The sequence below is a fragment of the Parasteatoda tepidariorum genome, chromosome 8 (assembly GCF_043381705.1).
Source record: "Parasteatoda tepidariorum isolate YZ-2023 chromosome 8, CAS_Ptep_4.0, whole genome shotgun sequence".
NCBI lineage: Eukaryota > Metazoa > Arthropoda > Arachnida > Araneae > Theridiidae > Parasteatoda > Parasteatoda tepidariorum.
This window is the reverse complement of record NC_092211.1, coordinates 73,399,483-73,422,985: the sequence shown is the minus strand read 5'-3', so window position 1 is coordinate 73,422,985 and position 23,503 is coordinate 73,399,483. Positions and strand designations below refer to the sequence as shown.

The 23,503-nt window shown below is 30.9% G+C and overlaps 1 protein-coding gene and 1 long non-coding RNA gene across 2 annotated transcripts in view; both read right to left on the bottom strand.

The window, feature by feature from the left end:
• Window positions 1–4,157: 4,157 nt before the first annotated feature.
• LOC107443412 (uncharacterized) lies at window positions 4,158–7,273 on the bottom strand. Its single transcript, XR_011637592.1, has 3 exons — window positions 7,052–7,273; window positions 6,184–6,281; window positions 4,158–4,718 (listed from the first exon to the last, which is right to left on the bottom strand). It is a non-coding gene; the product is annotated as an uncharacterized lncRNA (long non-coding RNA).
• Window positions 7,274–7,622: 349 nt separating this feature from the next.
• The window catches only part of LOC122269402 (putative sodium-dependent multivitamin transporter), a 20,460-nt gene continuing 4,579 nt past the window's right edge, over window positions 7,623–23,503 (bottom strand). The window contains exons 4-7 of the mRNA XM_071183927.1: window positions 15,151–15,289; window positions 11,988–12,195; window positions 10,005–10,159; window positions 7,623–7,748 (exon numbers count right to left, since the gene is read on the bottom strand). Of these exons, the coding sequence (XP_071040028.1) occupies window positions 7,623–7,748; window positions 10,005–10,159; window positions 11,988–12,195; window positions 15,151–15,289 (628 nt within the window). The remainder of the gene's footprint in view (window positions 7,749–10,004; window positions 10,160–11,987; window positions 12,196–15,150; window positions 15,290–23,503) is intronic.

Sequence of the window (23,503 nt, the reverse complement as noted above, 5' to 3'; positions counted from 1 at the left end):
GGACTTTTTGACCCGATAGATTTTAAGTGCACCAGTCACCCTTTACTAAACGGGGAGTCTTCGACCGGCTGGGTTCGAACTCCTGTTCTCACAAATGTGAGTCTAGTGCCCAATCCACCAGGCCATTAATTGAACTCTTGCTATACTCATTAGACCCTAATGCCACTTATCCATACAGAAAACCGGTTACTTTGCCGTTTTTTTCTCTGCCGCTTGTTATGAAATTGATAGTATATATTCTCTTCCGTTTCGGCTTTAAAGTCATTTTCAGGCCTGTTAACAAAATCAAATTTAAGTATCATGAAGATCTTATTTGCTTTGATAATCGCTGGGGCATTTACTGCAATGCTTGTCAGTGTGACCTTAACTGCATCGGGCAATTTAAACATGCTTTGAAGTTTAGAATTAGGGAACAAAATAGATGCGTCCGTTATGATGAATTTGAGAAATCTTCAATTACTTCTCATTATTGGAATCTTAGGCATAAATTCAATTTCGACAAAGCTAAAATTATNGTTACAGATATTTCATTTTTTTCGAAAAAAATGCTGGAATGAAATGTTTTACGTACCAGAGGTTTTTCTCTTTTCCGTCTTGCTATATAAGGGCTTTCCCCCATGCCCACCTCTCCTTAGCGCCGGGAAATAAATTTTACCCTGATTTGCCTCTCTGATTTTTCTTGTTCTGTTTTTCATCTTTTTTCGCTTTGTGAGGTTTTTCCAGTTTTGTTTCTCACCTATATTTTTCCATTTTTCGTTGGCAACGTTGCGTTTTTAAATTCAAATATTTTTGTTTCTTCGCATTCACATCTGACATTTCTTGAAAATGGGCGCCTACTTTTGAAGCTGTTTAAATATGTCAATTATTATTTTTTTTATTTGCTTATTTCTAATTTGAGACGGCCAAGTGGGCGAGGGGTTAGCGTGCCTGACTACGAAGCCAATGGCTGCCGGTTCGAATCCCGCTCTGGTCATGGATGTCTCTCTTTCTCTGTGTTGTCTTCTGATGCGTAAATGTATAAGTGTGGCCCACCCTATAAACGGGTATTTGTGGCAGTGTGGCGTGGGTAATGTTGCTCGCCTCCGTGACTTTGGTTCACTGGTGCTCACTGGGTAACGATAAATGAGCAACACTTGCGGCATCTTCTAAGGCGAAGTACGAAAGTTCAGTGATTTTATTTTAAAAAAAATTCTATAGTAAATGAGGTTTTTAATCCGGTAAAATTGATCTTATTGTAGCCTCAGGAGCATGAAAATACACTAATGGAAAAAATCCCAACAGTAAAAAGAATAGTTTCATAGTAATGAAATTTCTACAATACGTTAGTCTGAGTAACATATTTAATTGATTAAAGTTTTGAGATCATAGGTTAATGCAATTAATGGCAAAACCAATTCAATTGCGAAATATTGGTACATTAATAACCGATGGACGAATTGGTACATTAATAACCAACAGAATTTTGAATGCAAGCATGCAAACGGTTATGCATTGTGTCATACAGATGCCGTATGTCAGTTTGTTGTATTTGGTCAGTCAATAGGAGGACAGTTAATTCTGGTTGCGTATGTTGCTGAAAAGGCCTTCCAATGATGTCCCATGCGTGCTAGATTGGTGAAAGATCTCGTGATATAGCTGGCCGGCAACATATCGACATTCTGTGGAACATGTTGGATTACAACAGCAGCATGAGGGCGAGCGTTATCCTGTTGGAAAATATCCCCTTGATGGCTGCTCATCGATGGCAGCACAACAGGCTCAATCACCAGGTTAGTATCACCAAAACAAATTTGCAGTCAAGGTACTTGAAATAAGGAATAACCACATAGTTATCTTGCTGTCATATGAAATTGCTCTCCAGATCATAACTCCAGGTGTAAGTCCAGTGTGTCTAGGTCGGAATGCAGTGTGTGTAGGCCGGACTGCATCTTTTTTGTATCATACAATTGTTTGAAACTTAGTGCTTAACTCTGGTTGTGCACAATCTATACTTATATATATTTTCCTTATATTGCACCATAAACTCAGGTACGCTCTATCTATTGACAACACTATTATTATTCCTTTTGATAGGTTGTCTTTAGCAATAATTTAAGTAGCATTGAAAAATTTGTTATGCCTTAAGAGTTTTTTTTAAAAATTCATTTCGTTAAGTAGTCTTAAGTGATAGTTTAGGTAATGTTGAATAATTAGTTGTACGTTAAGTAATTATTTAGAATAATTTTGCATTTCTTACAAAAATAAAAACTGTGTAGTTACTGAGCAACTACGGAGAAAATACTCAGTTTCTCAATTATTCTTTTAAAAAGGGATGTAGAAATTTTAAACATAATTTAAACAATAAATAAATTTTATAATTAATAATTAATTAATAAATTAATTCTAAACATGGTGTTGCTTACTGTCCTATTTATTTTTGGTCACGGAGCATACCTTTTTTGGAGCTTCCCCTTATACTGTACTCAAGTTATGGTTCAAAAAGTGCGTGAAGAAGCAGTAAAATCAGTAACGGAGAAATGAAAGAAGGTTTCTATCCCCTCTCACGACAGAGATAGAAATAATTTTAATACTTCTGTTGCCCATACTATGCTGAAATATCCCGAACTTATATTTAGGGTAGTTTGTGTGATTTAATGGCTGCCTGACAGATTTCAAATGTTAAAAGTGCAATACATAAAGAATTTAGACAATATTGAAGCTATAATTGTTAAAATTAATTATCGCAGTTAAACAGTTAAAATTGAAATCAGCGTACTTCCGCGCTGACTAATCCGTTGGCAGCGGCTAGACGGCGATAAACAGTTAGTTTTTAAGCGGTTTGAAGCTAAATGAAGTGTTATGATTAGAAGAGAGATTAAAAAGAATAATAATATTCAAATACAGTTGTGCTGTGCATTCGGCTTGGTTAGCATTAAAGTTTGGGTATTGAATAAGATAATTTTGAAACGTGACTAAGTTGATTGTCAAAGGCAAGTAGTATAAAATAATATAATAATTGACCAATTAATTCATAAGTCATTCCATGGTTAATTTTAAACGGTTCAAAACGCATTCTTCAGTCCAACTTTCTTGCGTTGGTGTTCTGTGGTGATTAATTAAATAAAATTAACGAATAACTAATTTTTATACTATAGTCAGTGTTAAAAATTTGGGGAAAAATTATTTATTGACTGTTTTCATCTATTACGGTTAACTAACCAGTTTTTTTTTAACCAAGTCAATAGGGCCAGCAGTTAATGAGAATCGAGGGCACATTCTTTGAAAGCTGGTAGCTAAGTCATAGGATAAGTATATTAAACCTTATTAAGTTTCTTATCTTCCTGCAGCCATCCTGGGCAAATACTTTAGTCGAAAGGGTTGATTTGTCAATCTCATGACCGATTGGACGGGGGTTCGTATTCCAGCGTTAACGCTGCAATATTTCCACTAGTCCTTCAACACATAGTACTTTGCAGTGTTTTTCACTTCTGAAATGGTGATCCTGGTCTATTGGAATATGAAACTCTGATTTACGCACAAGAGGCTGCACCACAGATTTGTTTCACAAGTAAAATCTAGTATATCCAATTACAATTTTCAAAGCTAATAGGCCATATTCCACGTTTTATTTGACAAAACTCAACCCTTACCTAACTCCAATAAATATTATCGAACGATAAGCCTAAAATAATGCTTAATGTTCAGTAAAATGTCCTTTTTACGGTTTTGAAACCAATCTAGTTATAAATAGTTACAAAACTGTATAGTTTTCTTGGACATAACAAACAATCAAAACAAGCAAACAACACCAATACTACCAAATGCAATATGCCTAAATGTATCTCTTAATCTTTATAATGATGATACAAGATAATGTTGGGGATAATGTTGCCTTATATTAGGGGGACCAGAAAGTAATGTCGTTTCGGTGCATTTTATATTTTTTATCAAGATTTTATTTTTAATCAACAATGTATTTACCCTCGTTAGTAACAACTTTTCAATGTCGGATTGAAAATGAAGAAAAAAATGGATCGAAAAAAATTAATTGGTTCTTAAGACTAACTAATATTTAATGCACCGAAAAGACATTGCATTCCGGTCCCTCTAATATTAAAAACGCACAGATAAAAGTAAATTTCCTAGAAAATTTCATATTAAAAATAAATTTACTAGTAATCAACATGTTTAATTATACAATTACTATGTTTTTTCTTTTATATATATAAATTTGCTACATAAATTTGGAGATGATGAACAAAAATATTTATCTGGAAACAATTTATAATTAGAATAAAAAGAAGTTATTCTCCAATATAGGAACTTTCCAAATGGCATAAGATTGGAGAACAATATCTCACTTAAATAATTTCCGTTAATCGCAGTTCCGTTAATTAATGCTTTAATTCACACAATTGATATAAAGGTTTGTGAAATCGATTTCAAAAAGATATTTGTCTGATACGTTTTCGAGTGGAAAAATGGTTTTCAAAAATTTCTATTGGATATACTCTGCAGAAGAATTCAGCGTTTCATCATTTTCAGCAGCATTGGGAAATAAACTTTTTTGAAAATTAAATTTCATCGTTATTATTATTTACTATAATTTAATTTCAATATTTGCATTTCTTCCGTTTTATTCTGTACATCTAGGTTCAGCGTTGCATTCTGTTTCAACCAAAGTTTTGTAACTGGACTTAAGCAAATGGAATTTTCTGGAATAACGTTTTTTCTCCACCCTGCAAAAATAAAAATTGGAATTACTATATTGATTTATTTTAAAATGATGATTTAAAAAGAATCAATGAATATGGCAAAAAGGAAGTTAAGCTCATAAACTATTAAGAAATTAATTAACAATCACAACATTATCCCTACATCTTTAAGAAAAGAATTAGTCATAGAATGAATTTAAAATCTGCTACTTGAGGTCCTTTTACTTTAAGCGAATTAATTTTTAAAAAAATAAAATTAAGAGTTTAACGAATAATTTGAAATAAATATATCTAAAAAAATTAAGAACCATTATTTTTTCTTTTAAACTTGTCTTTTTAGCCTTAATTAGTCTTAAGACAAATTTTGTGAAAGAATATTTAACAAAACTGCAGTTATCCCGGATTTACTATGAACAAATTTTCTTAAGGCTGAACTAAACTTTTATATCAATGAGATAGTCCTTATTATCCTTTTTAAAACTTATTCACCAATCTATTATCATATTTTTACTGCGTTTTTAATAATTATCTTTCGCGTTTGAGGCGATGAAAATTCACTACCGAAATTCAAGTCACTTTCCAGCGAGCTACAGCACTTAAATCTCCAATGGAATTCTGTGCTTGAAGACATTTTAACCGTTCCTTAATTGCTTCAAGTTGAATTTATTGCTATACCATCGCAAATGAAATATTATTGTCATTTGACATTTTAACTTTTTAATAGAATGACATAAAACTTTAGAATGTTTAAAGTTTAACAGGAGTAGAATGCTGGGGGGTTGACCAATCAAAATACCAGCCGGTTTTTCAGTAGCTAGAGCGTCCAACTGGAGAACTGTATCGAATAATGTCACAAGCTAACAATATTTTCTTAATGGAGTAAGCAAATTCTATCACCCGTTGACCAACTTTATTGACTATTCGGTAGAAACAAAACTATAGAATAATAAAATAAAAATTTAAACACAAATTTTAAAAACTTCACTTTTTAATCAATCTAAAAGGGAGATAATAGTTTTAGCTCGATCAGATAAAATTTGAAAAACGCTGGGTGGACACCGTAAAATATTCCGGATCAAATTACGTTAAAAATTACAGGCCCATTGCATCATACGTGAAATACATTTTCACCATAAAATTTTATACCATAATTTTTTACAATAACAAAAATAATTAGAGCAGTTAATTAGAATAATTATTAGAGTAGTTAATTAGATTTAATTAAAGTATTTACGTTATTCAGTTAGGGACTCTACGGTAACGATTATTGTAAAAATCGCGTTATATCAGATTTTTAGTTCCGTAACACAGTCTGGTAAAAATGGATTGTATTGTAGAAAGTATCGGTACCCTTAGTACCGGTACTCTCAGAGCAAGGGAAATTCTGTTATTTCATACTTTTGCATGAAAAAAGTAATTATTGAAATATTTCCCTTTTTTTCTTATTATTACACTTTCAAAAATAATAGTTTTGAAATTGCATAAATACCTGTTGCAATAACAGCTAAGAAAACAAGGACCAAAGTAAGTATACATCCGATGGTGCTATACCACACAAACGAAATTTTATATAGCACAAAAATTTCCCTGAAAAAAAAAGTTTATTACTTAAAAATATGGTTTGTTAAGAAAACTATTAAAAAGAGACGGAGAAAATGATATTTTTTTTTATTTTTCAGTTCGTGAATCTTCTATCGTTAGGGGAAACACTTTGGCACCATTGTTGTTTAAACTGTCAAGAAATTTTGTCATAAATGAATTCCCAAAGCTCTCAATTACACGAGTTTATTCTTTATCTGCTTGAATTTGTCTGAGAGATACCAATCTAATAAAAATAATTGAGGGTACACAGTGAGGTACATCTACTAATAATCGCTAAGCCTCATGTGTTAGAATCTCCTAGCCGTCGGGCTGACAGTAGGAAGTTTTCGTGGTTTTCTCTTCTATGTAACGAAAATTGTGTGTTAGTTCAATCGAAAAAATCACGACGAAGGCTATTCTGGTCGGCAGTTCAACGCCGATTAAAAATATTCCCTAAGACTTTCTCCCTAGACTATGTTCATATTTTCAGTAAAAATTATGGTCTCATAATGTTTGAATAGTCAGTTTAAAAAAAAAACATTCATCTGTATAATGTATTATTTATGTCTTTTTTCATAACTAAAACATACCCAGGTAAATTAAAGGGTTATTAGCTCCTGGAATGATTGTCTCTTAAATATTATTTGTAATGGTGATGAAACAATCTGAATTCGCATGCTTACTACGACTTGTAAAAACTGAAAAAAAATTCAAATTACGTATGAACATCAGAAGACCAAAAGAAAAAAAAGCAAAGTCCCGGTATATTTACTTACTTATTAGTTGTTTGAGTAGGAATATGAGAATTCTTGGTTGAAAGTATTGAAGAAAAATTAAAAAGACTTGTGGCATTCAGGGGATCACAGTCATCAGTGCTAAGTGGCAACGTAGGGTGAGTATATTCGGAGAATAATGTCCCAAAAGACAGACAAGACATCAAGCTGTATCCCACAATCAGAGCAAAAGAAACACACTAAGCGAAGTAAATTAATTTTGTTTCATAAGCTAGATAAGAGCCAATACATCAATAAATTATCAATGAATATTATTACAAGCAAGCTAACATAAAATTACCAAAATAAAATAGAAATTGCGACTCAGAACTGATGATGGCAGTCATCAGTGCTGAGTGGCAACGCAGGCTGATTGTATTCGGAGAATAAAGTGGCAAAAGACAGATAAGACATCAAGCTGTATCCCACAATCAGAGCAAAAGAAACACACTAAGTGAAGAAAATTAATTTTGCTTCATAAATTAGGTAAAAGCCTATACATTAATAAATTATCAATGAATATTACTACAAGCAAGCTCACATAAAATTACCAAAATAAAATAGAAATTGCGACTCAGAACTGATGATAGCAGTCGTCAGTGCTGAGTGGCAACGTAGGGTGAGTATATTCGGAGAATAATGTCCCAAAAGACAGACAAGAAATCAAGCTGTATCCCACAATCAGAGCAAAAGAAACACACTAAGTGAAGAAAATTAATTTTGCTTCATAAATTAGGTAAAAGCCTATACATTAATAAATTATCAATGAATATTACTACAAGCAAGCTCACATAAAATTACCAAAATAAAATAGAAATTGCGACTCAGAACTGATGATGGCAGTCATCAGTGCTGAGTGGCAACGTAGGCTGATTGTATTCGGAGAATAAAGTGGCAAAAGACAGATAAGACATCAAGCTGTATCCCACAGTCAGAGCAGGTGAAACACACTAAGTGTAATAAATTAATTTTGTTTCATAAGCTAAAGATAAAAGCCAATACATTAATAAACCACCAAAGTATATTATTATAACCAAGTTCACATAAAGTTGCTAAAATAAAATAGACAATGAATTCATAAAATTCCTTTGCTATTGACGCAACCAATAGGGAATACTCCCAGCGAACATTGAGATAATTGCTATCTTCACTTGTTGGAGGATACGGATTTCTTCAAAAGCATTTAGACATAACGAGCAAAATCGTGGAGCATTCTGGGAACAAAAATACCGTATGTCCGTGTAAAGATTAGACAGATAGTGTTCTGACATGATGCATGAAATGTAGTTTAACAAATTTTCTTGCTAGCAACGCTATCTGGTGATGAATTCAGTTACTTATTTCGTTACTAAATTTATATTTGGGGAGAAAAGAAATGGTTTCCTAAGCAGAATGTGAGACACCACGTATTTCTATATCTTTTCGATTCTCGTTAAATTTAACAAGAAGCGGCCATTTTGGACGCTCCCCGGTAGAATTATAACATAAATGATGTGGATTATCACATTTTCGTCCAAAATTACTACTCTTTTGTAGGGCTTGATTTTAATTGCTTTTTAAGATTATTTTGGAGAAACGTGAATCCTTAAAAAAAATGTAGCACACATGAAAATAAAATTTTTGACTTATGAAACGTTACTTACATGAATACTATTAAATGCACATCACATTTTCATAAATGTTTACATCATTAAAAATTAATAGTGCAACATGATAGTATATAAACTTCATTTGTTTAAAAACAATTATGACGGTGGTAAAAGACAACATGTTTTGTGAGTTCAAAAATAGATGCCCATTCTCAAGACTTGCTAGACATGTATGATTTATTTTAGCAAATATTAATTAAATAATGTATTAATTAATATAATTAATTGGCACTTTTGAGCGTTCATAAGATATCCACTTTTACCACCTTCTTTCCTTTTTTTAAGCAAATGAAGTTTATATTTAATCTTTTATATCTTTCCACTTCAGTTTCTTGTGATTACTATTCATTTAATGGTTCGCCGTATTAGCTCAATTTTTCTAATTCACTATTAGAATTTTTATTCTAAACTTATGGTTAAATAACCGACAGCAGTCTGTCCATCTAATTTACCTGAAGTTTACGGTAAAGGGCATTTTTTACTTTTATGGTTTTGAAACCATTTATAGTTACTATGGTTGAGAAACCATGAATACAAAACTGTACGTTTTTGTTACCGTTTACAACTAGCAGGGATTCAAAACCGCAAAAAAAGAAATCTAACTGGACATTGGAGATAGTTTAGCAGCTTTATGGTGCTGCCATCTATGCGTAAATGAGAGTATCGTATTTTAATAGTCTAGGGTCACAAACCGAAAAGCGCAAATCACTGGAAACTCTTTATGCGTTGTAAGGAATGGGGGAAATATTGTAGTGTCAACGTTGGAACGTTGGAATATTTTTTTTGTTGATCATGAGATTGACAGATAAGACCTTTTAGCTATAATATATATCCATCTGAAAGGATTTAAGTGGCTTCAGCAGGTGTGCCTAGTTGGTGCGATAAAATTCTGGTTGTTTAACCGTATTAGGTAAAAGCAGTTAATAAACAGTTATTCTCACAGTTAACAGTTTAAATTCCATCTTATTTATGGTTATTTGACTGTTTGGTTTGAATATGATAAAATTATAATTGAACAAATTGTCATTTAAAGATTTTTTGAGAAATTTCTAACAATGTAGAAACTAGTTACACTATTTAATACAGAATTTTTTTTAAAAAAAAGCAGAATATTTATTAACATTTCTTAAATATTCTCTTCTTCAAATAGAAAAAAAAGAAGGAATTTAAGCTTCCAGGCCTTTAATTTTTATACTTAAAATAATCATGGAAAGTTAATATTTGTGCTTCATATTAACGAAATTAATTTAACGTGAAAGTTTTATTATTAGATCAAATTAATACATTTAATAATTATTTAACTGTACCTTATCTGAAGCCTTTGTTGTTAATACCCCAACTGCAAAAATAGCAAGCATAGGTCCTTCCAACGAGCTTACCATAACGTTCATCAGCTGCAAAAGACTCCTAACTTCCATGAAGCAAAAGCTAAGACCTACGCATAATCCTCCATAAACTAAAGCTTAAAAAAGAATAAATAAATGAAAATTTTAAGAGAACAAGGAATAAATCAAAGTGCATAAATTAAGACAATTTGGAATGAAGTTAAAAATCAAATTAATATAGCAAAGGAGAAAACTATAAAGATAATGCCTATTACAGTCATTTATATTACATATAAGCCGAAAAATTTATAATCTATAGTTTCTTTAAGGGATTTTAATTGTCAAAGTTTTCATTTGAACTTAAACACATCGTTTTGAAGTTTTATTTTCACATTTTGGACTTTAACTGATCAGCTTCAGTAATAAAATAAATAAATAAATTCGTGCATAATAAGTACGCGTCTTCAAGATTTCCATAGATGGATTACCTTTTAGGTATGATCCCAAAATTGTCGCCACATTCTGGCAACTATTACATGGTTGGTATGGTAAATAATACGATGGACATCGCCCATGCGATGAAAAACAGTTCGTGCAATGCTAAGGCATGTGCGTATTAAATTATGAAGTTGATCTTGGGAGAGATTACTCCAAGCAATAAGCAATGCTTACTGAAGTTCCGTTACACATGTAGGAGGTAGTTGAGCTGCAATTCGTCCGCCAAATATGTCCTACACATGCTCTATCCGATTCATGTTGGGTGAGAATCCTAGCCCTTCCATGCGATGTTTGCTAGTGAGGACGGAGACTGTCATCCATAAATATAAATTAGGAGCCCCTGAAAAACAATCATGTAGTTCCAGAATGAAGTCGCGATAAATTTGGCCTGTCGTAGTTCCGATTTTAACATGCATTTTCGGACAACATTACACAAACCCATTGCAATGGTGTTCACATTGCTTGTTCTCTACAACAGGCTAATCGCCTGCGACGGTGACTTGCCGTGATTTTAGCTCATTGAACTGGTCAGCGAGCATATAAATTAGTCTTTCCCAAACGTCTCTACGCGTTTTGCTTAGAAACTGTTGCACCCGTGACTGCAGATAGCTGATGAGATAGCTCGTATAATGTGGTACGTCTACTTCTTTATAGTTATTGCCTAATGCTGGTCTTCATATGGCGTTGTAACTCCGGAATGACTTGTACTGTAACGTATACTGCCATTTCGCCCGTGACTGCAGATAGCTGATAAAATAGGTCGGATACTGTGGTACGTCTACTTCTTTATAGTTATTGCCTAATGCTGGTCTTCATATGGCGTTGTAACTCGGCAATGACTTGTACTGTAACGTATACTGTCATTTCCGTAATCTTGAAATCATAGCCAAAGCCAAGAAATGATACTTTGAGAAAGTCCAAGCACCTTGGATACTTTCATATGAGTACGCCCATATTCCTGGAGATCGATAATTCTACCATGTAAAAACTTATTCACATGAGTCCTCTGTTTCATAACTACAATTATTTATATTTTACCTTAAATCAACGAAACACATTATGTTTCATAAGGATTACCATTTTGGCTAGCAGCTAATATTTCATAGTTAAATTTCGTGTCTCTCCATTCATTATTTTTCAACATATTTCATTTTTTTTCTAGCCCTGAATTAATATCTGCTGTACTTATTAGCTAAAATCTAAAATTATATCTGAACTTACTAATTTTAAAATGGTTAAATGTCTTTTAAACTACGAATGGCTTTGAATGACTCTGTTGAAAATATGCAAAATTTATCTAAAACTTTAATAATTTTGATTAGAGCACCAAACTAGTACTCAAATGGCATTGTTATTTAACTAGAATAGTTGCGTACTCTTAAACTAAACAGTTTTGAAAACAATAAAACCCAAAAAAGGGCAAGGGGATTTTATTTAACTGAAATTCCTATTTTTCTAGCAACTTACATAATATTTTGGCACACCACACTACTTGTATTTCTGACATATTGCCTCTTCTATAAAGTGGCTTTATAATATCTATTACAGTCACACTGGCGATCGAGTTCAGGCACGAAGATATAGTACTGAGCGCTGCACTGAAAAGACCAGCAATACACAGTCCTGTCATACCAGGGATCCAACTAAATGTATTCACAATATAAGCTGGCACAATCTGAAATAAGTAAAAAAATGTAATTAGCTTTTACTTAAATTGCTATGAAATCAACCAAGTAAAAAATGATAAAATAAAAAACTGGTTATTTAATATAATATTAAATATTAATTACTGGAAAGATTATTGAATTGGAATAACTGAAATGTAAGCGATGTACATTTTTCAAGCATTTTTGAATTATGTGAATTGTTTAAAAAAAAATCCACAACTCATCAAATTAAATCAAATCAAATAATATTGTCAATGCTCTGTTCATAAGTGCATAAGAAATAAAATACTGTTCAAAAACAATTGCCTTTATGCTCTTCTGTGTTATCCATTAACAATAACTTTCCAATATAAATTATTTCATTAAAGAGGTAAAACAGGAAAAGGAGTAAATGGGGACTGGTACAAGTTAAATCTGTAGGCTCACAAAGTCATCCATGTCCCCATAACAAATTATGCCACTGGGGGAACTGAATTAGAGATTAATTGTTCTCTGGTTGAGGTCAAAATTACGATCTGTGGATGAATTAATGGATGTATAAATGGGTACGGTGTATAAACGGGTGTGACGTGGGGATGTGGCAGAAGTGAAATTCTTGTTCATAGATGGCACTATTGGAAAACAAGAAAATATCGCAACCTTGCTTTAAGGGCCTATGATAACAGCAACATAAAAATAACCTGAAGAAAAAAACCCGTAATACATTTTAAGTATTTGAAATATTATAATAACATTTCTACAGGTGGAATTTTTACATAAAACTATTCTTTAGTACTATTTTCTGATATGCACCACAGTTTCGGGAAATTTCAATTAAATAACATAGCAAAACTCAGTAACATCTTCTTTTCTACGAGGAAATTGTAATTATTTCACCATAGAATAATTAGAAATTGTGGCTTATTCATGTCATCACAACCACTAGAATTACATAGTAACATTTTTATGATATTCTTTTAATGTTGGACCAAAGTCTTTGTCATGTGTACATAACTTAATTTTTCTTAGTTTGATCAGTGTTTGTTTAGTGTAATTTTTTTCTTCAAAATACTGCTAATAACTTACCGATAATAACCGCTTTAACTTCGATACCATGCTACGTTGAAGCATTCTTATTGCCATACTTACATTTATTTACGTGAATATATAGTCCTACTTAACAAAAAAATAAATTCAATTTTATATCTTTTGAAGTTTTCAGAATATTATGTTTCAATATTCAGTCGAATATTTTGAGTGTCTTTTTTGGGCTCAATATTTATCAAATTTTAAATATATAAAACTCAGTACTAAAACGCGTTTAAACCTTTTTTTGTTCAAATTACTCCTGTTAACATAATTTTTCGTGTTAAATAATAAACATGCGTACATAATTTTTTTAAACTTTTGTAAAATTCAAATATGGCTGCTAAGGACGTAATGCAATGTGTTGGGTTTATAATGGTCCCAGCTTTTAATTAAAAAAAAAAAAATGTCTAAATATTAACANATTAAAACTTATTTGCATATTACTGGGTACTGAGTCTATATTTATTGAGAAAATCGAAGAAAACAAACAAAATTTGTCTTCCAAAGAATTAAAATCTTTAAACCTTGTTTCAAATTCTGTTCTAAGATTTGAAATTTTTTCTGCGCATTTTTGATACGATGCAGTATCCCTGGAATGGCAGGTGCCGCAAGCCAATTACAATTTTACATTTTCGCGCATACAGTTTAAAATTATCCGTATAGTTTATAAATAAAGTATATTATAATTTTATATGCTATGCTTTTTATACTTTCTAATTCACATTTCTATTTTATTTTTACTTTGCGTCGGATATATTGACTGGGTTGCAAAAATGTTCATCTCGGGCCGCATGTGGCCCGCGGGCAGCGAGTTTGACACCCCTGATTTACAACTATCATGGTTACTGGATATTGGAGCTAGGCTTTTCATAAAGTAATGCGCATTGGACTTAGGTTGCGGTTCAGTTATGCTTTATCAAATGAAGCGTGGAATAGTTAGAATGAATATCATCTGGCTGTTTTACCTATCGTAAGAGTAGTATCGTAATACGAGACTTTTGGGTCTTAAGCTGCTTTATGGTGCTGTCATCTATGCGTAAATAAGTTTATCCTAATTGGCAAAAATTAATTGGCCTAATTGGCCAGGGGGAGAAATTGATGTGTGGAGGACGCTGAAAACGCTTCATATGTTGAAGAGAGTAGAAGAAATATTGTGGTGTCAACGCTAGGACTCAACCTCTCCCGTCCTGTCTGTCATGAGATCGGCAGATTAAGCCTCTCGGCTATAATATATACACAACTGCAAAGAACCTAGTGGCTATATCTATGGTTATACAGTGGTTTTGTCTACGTTATACAATCTAATCTATGGTTAGTGGACTGTTCTGTTTAAATATGGTAAAAGAACAATAAAATAAATTGTTATTTAGCAATTTTTTCCTGGAAATTTTTGACTGAATATTATTCAGAAAATTAACATCTAAGGTAACATTTACTGACGTGTTTAAAAAAACTAAAATATAACATTTTAGTAAAAAAAAATCGTTTAAATAAGAAGATAATAGAAAAGCAAAGCAATATAGAATTTTTAAAATTGGATGATGCAAGAAAATATTATACCAATCAAATAAAAATTAATATCATCTTCACGTAAAATTTATCTTTAATAATGTAGCAAATATTAATGTTAGTTTACTAGTAGTTTGTAAAAGTGATCTAAACCCACATATTGCTATATTTGTTGGATACGGATATGATATAGATATTTTTGCTATAAGTAAAATACAACTTTGTTCTAAACTGTTAAAAATATTATAACATATTGAACCATAATACCATGTAAATTTTTTCCTTTTAATAGCGTGAACTTGACTTGTAAACTTGAACAAAATACTGTTCACATACTTTACAAAAAAAAATGCGCAATTTTGAAATGTTTTGAATTTTAAACTTACTTGATCATACCTATCCAATCCAGTTTGATCTTTGTTTAGAATAGGATCACATTTGTAATAAATTGAGTATAATACCAAACCAAACAGATTATTAGCAATAAACACAATGAACATAGGCAAAACGCTTATTTGTTGTGTGCTGAAAGAAAAAAACATGTCATCTAAATCAAGTAAAAATATTAAGTCATAAGATATTAAAACTCTTTGCTTAGAATATATGATAAATATCTATTTTTTTATAGTAAAGCTCAAATTTATAAAAATCTACAGCACGTTTTAACGTTAAACCTGTTAGCACGTTTTCAACTTGAATTTAAAACTACACAGTTAAATTTTCAAGTTGGTAGTTTTCTGTTATGTTTTTTTAGTTTCTCGTGAGCCGCTGCTCAGAAGTTGCCAAGATTTGGTGATTATTCTGCCACAGATCAAGATATGGAAATCACCCCTAATTTTTATGTTTCAATACATCTAGAATGTTCTTTTTCACTAATTGGCGTAAAGTTACCATTTCTGTTATTTAGTTGCACTTAAATTTATAATTGCAGCAAGATGTAATACACATAAGAATAAATAAAGTCATTTTAACAATTCAATATAGAGTAATAATCATTAATTAACACACACAATATTTCTTAAAATAAAATTAGTTTGTTAATTAATCATCCAAACAGCGCAAGTTGAATATTAATATGTAATGAAATGAGGTTTAACGAAGCAGAAGTGCATAGAAGTAAAATATTATTAAATTATTCTGTACAATTGACAGATTTGTGTACAACTCCTTATGAGAACATAATTCTCATTATTATACATTTAAAAACATAAATTCCTCTTAATAACAAGTTACTTCTATTTCTGTGGAATTTTCAACAGCGTTCGAACGAAATCATACTTTCACCTTCATATAAACAAAATAATTCGATCGCTAGACAGTTGAAAAATTTACGCCAAGATTGGCGAGAATAATTCATGAGTTGGGTGTACAGTGAGTTGGGTGTAAATTTATCATTTATTAAAGTTTATGTTTAGCTTAACCATTCAAAGCGTGTATGTTTCAAATTTCACAATAAAGCAATTTTATTAAAATTTTGTAAAAAAAGATTAATTGTCTCATACGATTTTTACACGAATTTGAATTATTATTTTCCTTTGCTTTAATGTAGTTTAGATAATTAATTTATAAAACTAAGAATTGGAAGCAATTATCCTTCATTTGTAAATAACAAAGTCAAAAAAAATTTTTTTTTAAGAAATTCGTTTAACTTAAGTAGCAGGTTCGAAGCATTTCTGAAGAAAAATTTTAATATAAAAATGTTTGGAGGAAGCGTTTTAACTCTAAGTTATTAAGAACATTCATTCATCATATAGTTGTACTAATTTGCGTGTTAATTGTTAGAATTATATAACATCAACTTCGTTGTTTTAGTGCTATTGCATAACTTAGACTCTAGGCTTCAGAGGATTTTTTGCATTTTATAAGGAAATGTATGTTCGTGTTATCATTATAATGTTAAGAATAAATAGCTTGTAACATTCAATTTCGTTTTGTAATTATCTCTAGGAAATATTTGAAGGAAGAAATTAATAAATGACTTTAAAAAAGGAAACAATAAATGAATAAAGAAACATATAAGTATGATATATTTTTCAACCATTTGTTGTACCTTGCATGCCTATTTTAGTTACGCTGAATATACTCTGACTCTATTTACAAACGCATCTCTGGGTCTATAAAATGTTGAGTCCCACAGTGAACGGTTCCCGGTAGACACGATTCTCATTAGAACGACGAAATCAAGCATTACAGGCTGTTGCCAGTTAGCGGGTGGGTGACCATTTTGATCAACATACGTTGGGACCGAGGGTGAGCCGTATCGATCCTCTTTAAACTGTTCTACCGTAAAGTGATCGACTTCGTGCTCGGGTCGTTGGGCCCCCAAAGGGGAGGAGCTATCCCCTCTGCAGAGGAGCGAAGGTTGGTGTTGTTTGTTGCTATCTCGAAAACACCGATAATATTCTACATAAAGACATTTCCAAAATCACTAAGAGCACGAAGGCATTTCTATTCTACGTGATGTATGTATATTTTTAATCTTTTGTAATATATATATATATCTGAGTGTGTGTGTGTGTGCATCCTAAATTAATTGTATCGTAATGTAATGTAACTTTGATGTAATGTTAATCATCTTTGCCTCTTTATCATCACAAAAACTTAACCGGAAATTTTTCGTTCTATATGAACAAATCTAAACACTAATACCAGATGTATTGAGTGACACTTAAAGAATAGTAATGTATTTAAAACTTACGATTTGGCTCGAGCAACGGTACTTAAACTTAGAACTCTTTGCACTTCTACTTGATTGGTTCCGTAATAACAGAGTCCAAACATAAGTCCACGGCAGAATGAACCCCAAACACCTAAGCGTTTCGTCAAGTCCAGCCGGAGACTAAAAAAGAGCGATTTTTTATTAAGTTAATTCGGAATTAAAATTTACAATTACATTAAAAAGAAATCATATTTAAAATCAGGCAATTTTATATGATGTATTAGAAGAAAACATTCAGAAATAATTTGACAATACTTGTAAAATGTCTATAAATAAAACTATAAATCGGGGGAAAACTTCACGGCCAAATGTTTGGTGGACAAAACTTCGAGATCAAAACTTCTCCGATCCATAACTTTGCGACTATAAAACAACGCTGATTTAAAACTTCATCAAAGTAGAACTCAGCAGGCAAGGGTGTAGCTAGAAAGAATTTTTTAGAACGAAAGAATTGTCTAGTGAAACAACACAAATAATAAACACTTATCGTTATGTTAAAAATTGTTCAATGATGGACATATTTCCTGTTAATAAATTTGATCACGATAATCTGTCTACAAACAGCGTTTTCAGAAACATGCACTAAAATCTGATGTTCATAAAAAAATGAGAGATATGCAGTGGACTTTTGTTATTTTGAACTTTTAATCTGTAATATTTTCTTTAAAAAAACTATCTATAAATTTTTAATCAGCTTGTCTCAAAAGCTTTTTTTAGTGATATAGATATCTATGCAAGGATGAACAAGTCAAATTGTTACATTATAACAAGAAAAAAATACTATACTTTGAAAAGGCAACTAAATACTGCTTCGAATTTATAAGTGGCATTTTTAAATTCTAAAAACATTGTTACATTTTGTTCACAATGAATGAAGGAATATTATAATACTTTGTTAGATTTCAATTTACTTTTAATTGTTAAAGTAAACTATTTGTTAATAACTTTTGGTGTAAAATTTTTTCTAAAACAGCAAGCCAAGTGTTGCCTTCTCTTTAATTGGATAGTAACCTTTTCTCAATAAATCGCAGATCGTCGGGCTAACAAAGCGGGGGTGCCATCCTCTCCGGAGAGGATCAAAATTGTGATGTCGTGTCTTCGGATCATCCTCCGGGATGTTTCCCAGGCCGTCGCCAACAGTCCATTGTGCAGCTCTAGTGCGACGTAAATTAACAACAACAACAACATCAATAAATTGCTTAATTATAATGGGATACTTGCAAGTGACGTAGTGTGGGTATCTCTATCCTGATTGGTAGTTGAAACGGGGCATTTTTTTATGTTAAGAACTGTTCTTTCCATTCTATATCGAGTAAGCCAAGCCCATCAAGCATCAATTCTCTTAAATGATACATTCTATATTTTTACACAAAGATTATTTTACAAAGATCTCAATTCTTTTACTATATATTTCTTACTTACACAAATTACTTTGTGTAATTTATGACACAAAGACAGACATGAAACCCTTTAGAATATAAACGAACTAATTATAAATTGAAGTTGCCACGCACGCAAAACAAAAATATATCACGGTTACTATAAAATACATAAATAATAAATCTAAGTTAAGTAAAAAACGTAGACGAGGAAGAATTATATTTCAATAATTACGATGTGTGATAGGGCATTGTATATAATTAACTTCACATTAATTAGCATTCTGACTTTTGTGAGGAATTATACATGCCATTTTGTGCTTAGCTTGACATTAACATGCCAATTTGTGCTTATATACGATCAGCCGGTGCTGAATTCATAGTTCACATGTGTGGGTATACATAGTCTTCTTCTCATTGAAGTTCAAGTAACCAATTGCTTCAATAACATTTACTGTATGAAATATTATCTATGTATTAGTTATTTAATAAACGAAATAATTAATTTTAAAGTGCACTCGATATTTGAAATAGTTTTTTTTTCTTTCTGTAAGTTGCATAAATGTTTTATAAACTTATGACGCCCCCTAAGATGGTAGTGTCATATAAGTATATTTAATTAATTTACATCATTGTAACCTAGGTTGCAAGCTAATTATTTCACTTCATGCTAATTCAAATTTTTCTAAAAAACACTCATCTCACTTTCCCGGACTCATAACGCAACGAATAACTCAGCGCACATTATAACCTAATGAATAAAACGAAATCACAGTAATGCTTAACTGTAGGTTATATTATCCTTTTAAAATTCGTAAACATTGTAGTCATCTTGTAAAAATTGTATTTTTGGTTAATTTCATCCCAAGATGCAGAAAAACTAACAAATTATATCAAATTTACAAAAAATTTTTAAAAAATTAAATAAATATGGAAACGCAGTCAAATTAAATTCAAAACTTACTTCACAATGTAAATTTAAAATGTGTATAAAAATATTATTCAAATTTCAGTTGCTTATTAAAATCATTATAAAATTCTTATTAATAATTGAAGTAATAAAATATTTAAAAAAATGCAATTTAATATTCTTATTTCATTAAAATTAAACTAGTTTTAAGAATTATTAGTTTTTAGAATTATTAGTTATTATAATTTAACGCTTTCAAACATTAAATTTTCTAAATTTACATTAAGCGTTTTTTATTCTAGATTTTAAATTAAAATTTTAAGAAAAACTATAATAAATAATGAAATGTTTTCAAAAATTAGAATAATTAGGAATTAAAAGCTTCCGAGCATTGACTTCATTTCTAAATTAATATTAATCCTTTTTATTCTATTGTTTTAATTAAAATAATAAAATATAAAAAATTATTTAATTTAATATGTTTATTCTTATTAAAATTAAGTTAATTATGAACTTAAATTATATGAAATATTTTCTTTTAAAATTAATGCATAAATTAATTATAATTTAATGTTTAATAATTTCAGTATTTTCCCGATCGAAGTTTTGTCCACGCGAAGTTTTATACTTGTGAAGACCTATTATCTAAAACTATCATTCGAATTATATTTTAAAATTATAAAGTGCACTTTATTTCAATTTTATAAAAAGAGCAATAAAATCGTAAAATCAAACATTACTATCAATAGTGATTTGCGTTTTATCCATTTTAGGTAAAGGATAGAAGTTTTATAAATTTTATGATTGTGGTATTATTTTCATTGAAATATGCTTAAATTACATTCATTAAGACCCATTAAAAAACTTTTGTGCCTGAAAAATTGTATTTTTTTAAATATATAATGCTCTGCATATGTGCCATCAGCCCAATAAAAGGACGAATCAGTTATTTGAAAATTGTAACATTTGTTTGATTTATTTAAAGATCTTGTAACTTTTATTCATCATGAAAACATATAATAAATCGCAAAAGGAATAATTATACATTTTCAAATATTCAAATTTGTCATATGCACATCATTGCAGTGATATCACATATTTTTGTCACATACATATGGTAAACGAATGACTAATCCCAAATGGAATAATTACAGATTTTCAAATATTCGAATTTGTCACATGCATATCATTTCAATACATTTATATCACAAGCATTTGCCACATACATATGATAAACATAAAACTAAATTCAAATTTAATAATTATAAGTTTTTAAATATTGAAATCTGTCTATAATTATTTCAAATTAAAGAAAAAAACAAGCGTAGTTTAAAAATTACTTAACATTACGTAGTTCAAAATTACCGAAATAGTATAATTCAATTGAAATCGGAATCCTTGACAATAGCAGAAAAATAAAATAAATAAAAAATGTACGCCGCAGTTTTAATAAAAAATGCTCACTGAAATGGTGCGTTTACTCACTTTTGGCCGGAAGTGGGTTAAAGTAATTATACGCACCATATTAGATACATTTAAAGTAACCGAACATATTTCTGAGATAACTGTGCGTATATGTACTCTAATTCTTGTGTACACTTAAAAATGAGAATACTTACTCAAAAAAATCATCTAATCGATTCCCTTCTCTTGCTCGTTGATAAATGTTAGTTACTCCTCCTGCATCTTTAATGCCAGCTATGTATAAAGCTGCGGTGCATGTTAATATGAGTATGGCTTGGAAAACATCTGTCCAAAGAACAGCTTTTAATCCTCCCTATAAATGTTTCAGAACGTTTCTAAATGACACATAGGAATGACTCAAGGAAGCTATTTTAAAACTTTTCTTCCTATTAACATATTAACATGATAATGTATAGAATTCATTTAAATTCTATCTATTGACCATTACTTAAAAGAGAGCAAGTTTGAAAACTTAAAAGTACGTGAAGAAAACAAAAATTAAACTATTAATTAAAAGTGAGTATTATTCGGAAAAAACGCAACATTTATATAAATGAAGTAGACTTACTTTTATCAATTATTTTTAAACAGCAGCTTAACTTTACGAGCAAAAAACAACTTGAATGTCTATAGAATGTTACTTTGAATACCTTCTTAGAAGAATTCAATCGTCACATTCATTAACCCCTTACCGATCGGTTAATTTTCAAGAAAACGGTCATAAAAGTGCCTATTTTTCTTATCCTATCACAAATAGACGTATTTGATTAGTGCTGACATCTAGTTTAGAATAAACTAACTATCTACAATTGCCTTAAAAATATCCTGATACTGCCAGCTGGTGTGTAAAATGAGAAATAGAATGTTTTCCGAGCAAAAGAACTGAATTAGTTTTATTCTTATTGGCGCGTTACTAATGAGCACTGCAGCCCGGAAATATCACGGGAGCGAGAAATAGAGGGCGAAACCTCACTCCGTCATTTTCACGGGAGCGAGAAGGAAGGGGTTAATCAGTTCTGATACTCTAATTAATCACTGCTAATATTATTGTATACACTGATTATTTAATGCTAATATTAAGTGCTCATATTTAGCGCTAATATTTAGTGCTAGTATTAAAATACATAACAATGAATAATTCAACAAAATAAATGTACATTTTAAGGTCATGGATATAAAACAGTTGAGAAAAAGTGGGCGGGTAACCATACTTTGGGTAAATAACAAATCTCGTCAGTAAAGTGGTTTCATTCATTCACCTCTTAATATTAATAATGCATTCTTTGTTTTCAGATATTTTTTTTATTTTCAGGAATTTATTTTCATTCTCAGCCATTCATTTACAGCATTGGTTCTCAACGGGGGCGATACCGCCCCCCTGGGGGCGGTGGGACTATGCTGAGGGGTGGTGAACTTGTTTTGGGCAGTAGGGGGGCGTTGGGTATGTTTTGGGCGGTAGGGGGGCGTTAAGCATGCTTTGTCATTCAAATTTGATTTTAAAACTTACAAATAAAATTATTAAATTAAGATTAATTTAATAAAAAAAATTTTAATATAGAAAAAAAGATTAAATTAATATAATAAATAAAGATTATCCTATACACTATTTGAAACAGCAATAAAACGAACTTATACGACACCTATTCTTCGATCTGAATTAACACAGCTCAGCGTATGAGCCAGTAGTTTTTGCCTCTGACTCATTCAAGCCATTTGATGGAAATTGCAGTACATGCGCTTTCAGTATGAATGTTTGATTGGACCCGTGTTTCTTATAATGACTTTCGTTAGCTTTTTTGCGGTATTTTCCCCAGTTTCGATTAGATCTCATAGTTTATTTGGTCAGGTACGTACGCGAATTAGTTCTTTATAGTATCATAAATTATTTATTAATTTTGAGAAATAGTTGATCTTCTTTCATCGTTTGTATTTTGCTGACACCAACAATGTCGGTTGACAAAAAGAAGTGTCATCAATACAGTGTCACGTACTTGAAGTTGGGATTTGTTCAATTACTGTTGAACTCTCAATTACCTATGTGTTTACTTTGTAATAAAGTTTTATCTAATGAGGTAAGGAAATCTTACCGTTAGCAAGAGCATTTGCAAAAAACTAGATATAGATTTGTCATTTTTGACGAACGTCTTTTTTCACGTTTCTGAAGGCACCTTCGGTCTCAGGGTTACTAGTAACGTCATCACAAAAATGCGACGATGGTTTGATCGCTTCTTATAATATATCAAAATTTATTGCTAAATCTGGGAAAG